This window comes from Juglans microcarpa x Juglans regia, chromosome 5D, assembly GCF_004785595.1.
Source record: "Juglans microcarpa x Juglans regia isolate MS1-56 chromosome 5D, Jm3101_v1.0, whole genome shotgun sequence".
NCBI lineage: Eukaryota > Viridiplantae > Streptophyta > Magnoliopsida > Fagales > Juglandaceae > Juglans > Juglans microcarpa x Juglans regia.
This window is the reverse complement of record NC_054602.1, coordinates 34,451,545-34,460,867: the sequence shown is the minus strand read 5'-3', so window position 1 is coordinate 34,460,867 and position 9,323 is coordinate 34,451,545. Positions and strand designations below refer to the sequence as shown.

The 9,323-nt window shown below is 38.2% G+C and overlaps 1 protein-coding gene across 1 annotated transcript; it reads right to left on the bottom strand.

Moving 5' to 3' along the window:
• Positions 1-375: 375 nt before the first annotated feature.
• On the bottom strand, positions 376-9,098 carry LOC121265326 (protein SIEL). The gene is given in 10 exon segments (XM_041168913.1): positions 376-421; positions 506-1,846; positions 2,025-2,569; positions 3,324-3,413; positions 3,493-3,633; positions 3,856-4,047; positions 4,954-5,187; positions 8,022-8,099; positions 8,322-8,911; positions 8,914-9,098. Coding segments are annotated over 9 exon segments (2,862 nt in total). The 5' UTR covers positions 8,990-9,098; the 3' UTR covers positions 376-421; positions 506-930.
• Positions 9,099-9,323: the final 225 nt, after the last annotated feature.

The following is a 9,323-nucleotide window of genomic DNA, read 5'->3' as shown; positions in this document are numbered from 1 at the left end:
GATCAAAGTTAAAATTACTATAACTTTGTTGAGTCCACTACAATGAATTTTTATGCAATCTAATTAAATTTTGACCAAAATATAACTTTTTTAAGTCCACTACTAGTGCTCTAAGTAGGCTGAAATCATTCAGAGATTCTTGTTAGAAGATGATTTCTCAATGCACAGATAGATGCCTTTGATACACTACAACCCAACCTAGCTTACCATCACAGAATACCGCTGGTATTTAAGAATTTGAGACAGATTCATTCAAATCTTGTCTATTCGACGAAAATTTAAAGGCAAAGAGGAAGAGGCCCTTCTTTTATGTTCATCTTCTCAAAAGCTACCCTGCCCATTCTTAATACTTGTGACTAAATTTCCACAAACAAAAAGTGCATTAATTTTTTCACCACTTACCCGTCAGGAATGAAACAACCTGGCAAACACAAGCGCAGATGTGAAGATTGAGAATAAAAGGAAACTAAAATATAAGGTTCAAAACTTTTGGACGGAAAACTACCTGTCAATAAGATTAAATGATATTTGTATTCGATTCAAGGGCTTCCTAGGCATCCAACTTTGGTGACATTTCCAGGCAAATTTCAAAATGGGGAGAAATACCCAGTGAGGATTCTTCGTACAAATTAGGAGGAGCAGAAATGAGTTAGCTTCTCTAACTCCACCTTTCATCCATTCTTCTCTGCTTGAATATCAACTAACCTAGCTCCATGACTTAGCAAGCATACACTTATTCAAGATAATCATATAAAGCTGGTCTAGATCCTTTGGCCTGATATCGCTTTCCACAGCCCTTCCAGATGAGTCAAATTCAAGGGTCTACAATCATTTGATATATTGAACCTTGGATAGTGAATATCTCTGATGCAAAAAAAATAAGTATATTCTTATTTATTGCCATGGTAGAATAAAACAAACCATTCAGTGTTAACCAACCATGGAGAGATGAACTTCCTTTTCTTGGCAAAGATATGTTAGCTCCCGGTCTGGACCACCATATCTTTTGACCGGTGGAACATCTTCAAATGAGCATTCCATACCTATACAGATTCTCAATGTGAAAGAAAATGCACTGGGGGTTCTGTAAAAGGGCACAACATATGTAAATTTCCTGACCTCATCACTGCTTCCAAAGAGGTCCAAATCCAAAAAGACAAACTGAGTTGATTCATCATCCATGGTCATTCTCACCCACAACTTATTCTCGCTACAGATATTATGAAGAGTAATCTCACACGGTATACCAACAGGTAGGTGTGGAACAAAAGGAAGATGATTTTCAGAGTCATTATCAGGAACGACAAGTTCTGCCTTAATATGATCAATTCTTCCAAAAACCACAAACTGCTCGAGGGAGAAATATTTAAGCAATTCCTTGAACAGAAATGGATCACATGGTGCTCCAAAACTAGAGGTTCTAGTTAGGTATGATAATTTGCCAACTTCACTCATGAAATTGGACGGTTCAATAGATCCTAATTTCAGGATGGATTCTACATGTGACGCTGTCATTGATAGCTTTTTCAAACTTGCAACTTGGCAGTAGCTTTCGACTTTAGACAACCTAAGTGTACAAGTCAGAAGTAGTAGCTCCAAGATTTGCAGCTCCTGTTCCAAAGATAAGCCAGTAAACCTACTCCTCAGTTCTCTAAGTCTCGTCTCTAGTTTTCCCAAAGCAATGTCCAATTCTCCCATTCCAGAACAGAGCTTTCTTGCAGGCAGGAAGTGTTCCCATACTTTGGCAAGCTGTTTCACTACCCGGAGATACTGCAATGCAAATGCTACAGCACCAACAGATCTAAGTGAGCCAGAGGTGAAAGTTGCCAACTCTTCCTTGAAACTCCTGATTACAGAAGTGTGGGAAAAAAATCTTAGACTGGAAGCTGTAACAAAAGGGGCAATCAAAACTGGCAGAGGCAAAGAAAGGGGAACAGATTGTTAGGTTACCAGGACAGTTAGAACATATCAATACCCTATATATCCAGAAAACATATCAATTAGAAAGAAAACTATATAACAACCTTAGAACCCTTAGTACTTCATTCGTAAATCCCGATTGTATTAGTGGCCAAATATCTTTGACCTTCGCAAGAATAAGATTCATGGACCTTATTACTTCATCCTGAACCTCCAGGTGGTAACCAACATGCGAAGATGCTACTTCCATTGGTTCCCTCATTGCCTGATACTGAAGGTTGGCGGCCCCATCTTCTCCTTGCTGAAAAGGTGACCCAACAGTACCATTGATCTCATTGCTACTGTGACTTGAGCTCACAATAGTAACTGCAGGCAAGCGTGGCTTGTCCTCTCTGAGGTTAAACTCCATGGCAGAGAATCTGGTTGATCTACTGCATTGAGACAAGTAAGCCAGAAGAGCGTCTTGATTCATAATATCAGTCAATGCAACAGAGATCCTTCCAAGCAATGTAACTGCATAAGAAAATATTATAGGTGGAATATTGCAGGCATGCTGACCATGAGAGAGCGGAGCTGAAATGGCCAGAATCAGCAATGCAGCTACTCTTGCAGTATCAAACCCGAAGTTGCCCTCAGAAGCTAGCTCCATCTGAAATTGAATTGGAAGTCAGAGAAAAGGACCAATAAATCAGGTTGATCTCATAGATGATTAAATTATAGTTGAACTACAAAGGGATCACAAAAAAAATATATTGCTTGAGAATTCAACCAATTGGAAAGAATGGTATTATATTTATATATATATATATAAAAAAAGGATAGAATATGTTGTATTCAGAGCTGAGCTGACTCTTCAGAAGTAACCAACACATAAAAGTATCACAATTTAAATCTGGCTGTGTGCTTTCAAATATAATTTGCCCGATATCTATGTTTTTAATGTCATGCCCTCACAACAGTAACCTAATCAGATGTAAATTATCTGGTTAAAAAAAAAATTGAATCATCAATAACTAAACTATAACTCTATATTAAATGAAGGGTAGTTTTGTAATATTGAGATTCATTTTTAATGAAGTGGCATGCTTGCATTGGTTGATTGTGAAATGGGTTGTAAGAGAGTTGTAGGTATATCATTACTCATTCAATACTTGTATCATCCTCACTAACTCAAAGTGATGTAGCCCCAGAAGAACAGGAAATCATCCCATGCTTTTAATATGAAAGTGATAATACTTGTACATTGGACAAGTGAAATTCAACTCTTAAAGGCATAAGCACATGCAAACTTCCTTTGAATCATTGTCTTCTGAAAACACCAGCTGGACACTTTTTATTCATGATAAGGCAGAATCCAGTTTAAACCCCAGGGCCTCCTGTTCAGTAATAGAAACCATTCTAACCTCCTCAAAAACCTCATTGATGATGGACATCCCAAATTTCCAATGGTTACGTCCAATGTGAAACAATACAGAGAATATGTCAGCTTCATCCTGGAAAGAAGTGATAAAAATCAGCCATAGAAGTAAAAGAAAAGAAGAGGAAAAATGCAGTGTGTCCAACAAAGCAAACCTGTGGATGTCTTTCCAAATTATCAATGATGCCATCAACAGATAATTTAAACGTTTCTATATTTGGCAGCTTCACTAATTTAAGTATTTTCCTTGTAGCAGATCTTATGGACATATTACCGTCCATTAGAGAGCCAAGAAACTGCAAAGATCAAATTAGGTTAATGATCAGACAGTAAGCTACTCACCTCCTCAATGAGCTACATGGTTTCCAAAACAAGTATGGATGGACTAATCACAAATTACAACGAACAAGTAGGAATTTGTTAATGCCAACCAAACAAATGCTAAACAGGATATACCAAAAGGGACAATATAATCAAGGGAATCATTTCAGAAAATAATGGAAGAATAAGAAACTGACCATGTGCATGTGTGTTCCTTGCACCTTTAGAAGGCCGCAGGTTGCCATATGCAGCATAGTTTCCAATGCTTGTAACCGGACAAACATTGAATCATCGTTTAGTACATCCATTAACAAGTTTAATGCCTTTTCAGAAAACTCAGCAGAGATGATGGTAAGTGTACGCAAGGAATGACAAGTGGACTTCCTAACCTTCAGATTTAGCACAAACAGCATAATAAAATAAAATCAATGTGTATGAGATAGTGGATCTAATCGATATAGAATGAATACAGTCAAATTCAAACAATATCTCTGCACATGTCCCTAAAACTAACAAATCTAAAAAATCATCATGCTTCCTAAAGTAACATATCTAAAAATCATACATATATATATGAGATAGTGACCATAATTGCATAAAATGTAAAACCACAAACCAACACAATACAGCGTGTATTAGAGCACTAGCTATGGTCACCAATGCAAACCAATATTTAGCTAACAACACCATTAAATCTACTATATTGGAAGAGCCAAATGCAAATTTTTCGCTTACAAGCTACAGTGTCTCTATATTTGGATATGTACTGTTCACCATATATTGATTATTTTATCATTTATTTTTCTATCCTCCCACTCACTCTCTCTTGACAGAAGGCAAAACAATAATTTAATTAAAAGTTAAATTATTAAATTATCAATTAACATATGGTCAGTAAAATTGCAAAATATGAAAAAAAAAATTAGAAAAAAATTATTATTATTAAAAAATAATATTTGATTATTATTTTGGCTGGTAGATGCATAACCAATGTAGGAATCTCTTTTGAATGGCAAAGGCAAAAGGCAAAACATGTGATTTTAGCAAAATTTTACCTTTGTCATTGCCAACACCATTGCTAATGCTCTTAGAATAGAATTTATTTACATATACAATAATAAAAACAAGGAGGACAACATTCTTAGAAAGCATCAAAGCATGATGATATATGCATATATAGAAGGGTGCGGTTGGAGGTTGTCAATTGAAAAAAAAAAAAAAAGGATACGGCCATATCAAAGCTTCATCTTGGTTATGGTAATACATAAATTTGAGTTCAGGGCACCAAAAGTTACCTCATTGAATTCATCCTCCAGCCCATGCACCAAAACTCCAGCCACACTCGATGCCGAACTTTCAACTTCTGCAGCAGGACACTGACCAAAAGATCCCATTCCTTTTGTCGTCCCTGAGACTCTCTTAGATAAGGTTTGTAAAAGAATATCCGCAGACACTATTTCTATCTTCCCAAGGGCATCAAAAGCTTCAACTCGTACCTCCATGCTCATATCTCTTCCCATTGAACAGAGCTGCAAGCATATACAATGCATAAGATATCACGTTACACGCACAACAAATGATCGAATATTTGGATCAATAACCCCAAACTAAGACAATACGACAGAAATGGATATCCGACCATTTAAGCCTCGTTTGTTTTAAGAGATGAGAAGAGATGAGTTGATATTAAAGTTAAAAAGTTGAATAAAATCTTGTTAGAATATATTTTTCAATATTATTTTTGTTTTGGGATTTGAAAAAGTTGAAATGTTTATTTTATTTTATGTGAGAATTTGGAAAAGTTGTAATGATGAGACGAGAGGTTTTCAAAGTTTTGAGTTTTAGTCTTGAAAATAAACCAGCCCTTACTTGATGCAAGGTAAGAGGTTCTAATTTATTTCCTTGCATGACTGGGAAAGGGATGAAGTTTCTGATTTGTTTGGCTTATTGTGCGCTACACAGCTTGGGAGTCATGTGCGTGATAAGATGGTCTGGATTCATACCGATAATAAGAAGTTTTCAGTTCGTTCTTTGTACATGATGCTGTCTAGGATGAATATGGTGCAATCTTTTCCTTGGAAGAGTATTTGGAACTGCAAGGTGCCTTCAAAGGTTGCGTTCTTTGGTTGGTCTGCTTCTTTAGGGAAAAATATTAACTTTGGACAATCTCAGGAAGCCTGGTTTAATTTTTATGGATTAGTATTTCTTATGTAACAAATATGGAGAATCGGTGGATCATTTGTTACTACATTGTGAGGTGGCTAGGGATTTTTTTTTTTTTTTTTTGACATCGAGTGTCCAGGAACAGCGTCTTGACTAATCCCGGGAGTGCACAGGCCCTCGGAAAAGAGTTTCCCGCAAGTGCACATTGGGTAATTCAAGGAGAAAGTCTCCAAGTCCGATGGCCCTTAGAAATTGTTTGCATCCAAGGGTATTTAAACCTTAAACCTAGGGGAAACATACCCTCAAGCCCAAGGCCTTTACCACTTAAGCCAACCCCTAGGGGTTAGGTGGCTAGGGTGTTATGGTATGAAGTGTTTAGTAGGAGCGGAATGGCTTGGGTGATGCCTAGGAGAGTGGTGGATTTTTTGCTTGTTGGAGAGGTTTAAGGGGAAATTTGCAAATTGCGAATGTTTGGAACATGATCCCTTTATGCCTTGTGTGGTGTATATGGGTCGAGAGGAATAATCGATGCTTTGAAGATAAGGAATGCTCAGTGGATGAACTTAGATGTTTTTTCTTTAAAACTTTATTTCAGCGGGCTTCAGCTATTGTCTTTAATGGAACTAGTGTCCATCATTTTCTTGTTTCTTTTACTAGTTCCTAACTTGTAACTAAGGCTTGGTTTGGATAGTAAGAATACATGAGAAGTGTTGAGAATGTTTGTGAATAGTAGTAAAAAAGTAATGAAAAAGTAATAATAAAATATTAAAAAGTAGGTGAAAAGTAATGAATAGTAGAAAAGTAGGTAAAAAATAATAATAAAGTAAAGAATAGTAGTGAGAGTACCTCAAGTACTCTCAATTGCCAAACACCCTAAGTTTAGTATTTGTATACTAGGGGTGAGCAGTGGGGCCCCGTACCCCGCCCCCGTCCCCCCCGTCCCGCATGGAGAAGGCCTAGTGGGGGCGGGGGGCGGGATGACCCCAACGGGGCCGCTCCCTGCCCCCGCTCCACTCCACATATATAATTTTTATTTTATATATATATATAAATATATTGTATATAGATATATATACAATTTATTAAAGACTTGAAATTGTATTCAAGTCATTGGATTGCCTTGGCTTCCTATATAAAGGTTGGCTTAGGAGGCCAAGACAATCCAAAATCTAACTCTAATGAGTTTAAATTTTTTTTGTATTTATAAATTTTAATTATATTAAAATTTAGGTCTAAAAAAATATTTTTAGACAAAAAAAATTTTTTTTAGACAATGTGTTGGCCTAGGCGGGGGTAGGGCGGATGGAGTTTTTTCCCCCGCCCCCACTCCCGGGGGCGGGGTGCAGGGAAAAAAACCCCACCCCCACATGGTGCGGGGCAGGGTGCGGGGAAGGGTACCCCCCACCCCGCACCATGTGGGTATCAGCCCTATTGCATACTTCTTGTGTACTTGGTTTTGCCCTGTTACTTGTCTCAATAAAATTTTCTTATTCATAAAAATAAATTATTTCCTTGAAGATATCCTATGCAAAATTTGACTCAAGCATATTTGAGTAACAATCCAAAATTGGAAGTATGTGATAGTTTTTAAGGACATCATGTCACAGCAGATAAGAAATGGGGGGAGCATGTTAACATCATAGTAGAATAACAGGTGAACCTGCTCTCTCTTGCGCCCTCTTAGCCAGGGCTCCCTATTGTACATACTGGGCTAGGCCTATTCTTTGAGTAATATAGTTTTCTTACTTATAAAAAATAAATAAATAAATAACAGGTGAATTCATAAGATGCCTAAGACAAAACTTGAGCACACAAACTATGGGTCAAGTTCAAAATCATAAAATAAGAAGCACCACGGACAGTTCCTTCCCATCAACCTGCCCCGAGACAAGGATTATTTATTTATTCAAGTTTTATAAGGTTATTTGATGGAAACAGAAGGTCAAATTGTGAATTAATCTACATTGCAAAAAAAAAATAAACAAGTTATCAGGTCCAAGAAGCATGATAGAACTACAACAGCATTATGAACAAAGAGAGTTAGATGTAATTTCAAAAGAATAACTAGTGACAAAATGCTACATAAACATTTGCCAGTTGATTCGCCAGGAACAATAATATGATAAAATGTACTGCATACACCAGAAATCAGGAAGGGCAACAATGAAAAATAAATTATATGGCAAAGTATTGAGCAAACCTTAACAAATAAGTTATCTGACCAGTACAGTTTTGTCTCCAGGTTGAATGCTACAAGCATCAGACCCCATGCACGTACCTGAATTCACAACATAGATAAAATATAGATACAATACCACATTATTGTATGGCAGTTTTTTTATAGGTAAAGCACATTTCCATCAAGTCGAGCATTTTTAATCAGTAAGATCGCCATCGCTACCAACAAACATTTCAAGCAAAAATGTTTCTATGGCTACAATTATAAAGACCAAAACATTTTAAACAGAAAAAAGAGAGAATTTACGGACCAATATCTTACCGCGCGAACTGCAGCGGATCTTACATAGTCTTCCGTGTCGAGAAGAAGCTCGACGGCACGGCAATAACAGCCCTGAATCATGTCAAGATCCTCGACAACACCGGGCTTGCTCAAACCAACGAGCCCGTCCAGAGCGGTTTTTCTCACGTACGGGTAAGGATCCCTAGTAAACCCTAAAAACATAGTGAGCAACACATGCGGCCCAATTCGGAACCGCTCGGCATTTCTGAGAAGCCATGACCGTACGGACACGGAAGGACCGAAGCAAAGAGAGACGAATGACCGGTCATCGAGATCTACTGGGGTTCCACCCCGTTCGGCGATCGAGGCGAGCACATCGAGAGACTCGGCGGCGAGGCGGGTCGAGTCGGAGGAGAGGAGCGCGTGGGAACGGACCAATTCGGAGACCGAAGAAGAGAGGCTGGGGCGGTGGGAGGAAAGGTCGGAGAGGAGCTTTAGGGTGTGGTGTAGAACGAGCGGGTCGCGACTGAGTTGGAGAGAGCGGGTTAGGGTTTGGAAGATGGAGGAAATGGTGGTGTCCGGAGTGGAGGGTGTAATGACGAGGGATCTGAGGGAAGCAAGGGTTTCTGGGAGAGAGAGTCGTCAGCGGGGTTTTCCGAGGGGCTTCTGATTGATCGTTCGCAGGAGCTTGGCAAGTCTCGATCCATCGAATCGAAACAGAGCAGAGCAGAAGGAGCTTCTTGCTCTGAAACTTGTTTGGGGAACAATCACTTCACGAGAACCGATCGAGACCGTTGGAGTCCGTAGCTACAAGTCGTTTAGTAAAGAGGAACGCGCGCTTGTACGCTGGCTTGATAATCAAATCCAAAACATAAATCCACAAAAAATAAAATCTAAAACATTAATTATAATATCTCAGTAGCAATTTGTGCCTTGGATATACCTTTTTTTTTTTAATAAAAATAAATAAACTCTATTGCCAAAAACAAAACAATCTCAATTACAATGGAGCATCAATCTACCTTATTTGTTGGGTCAATA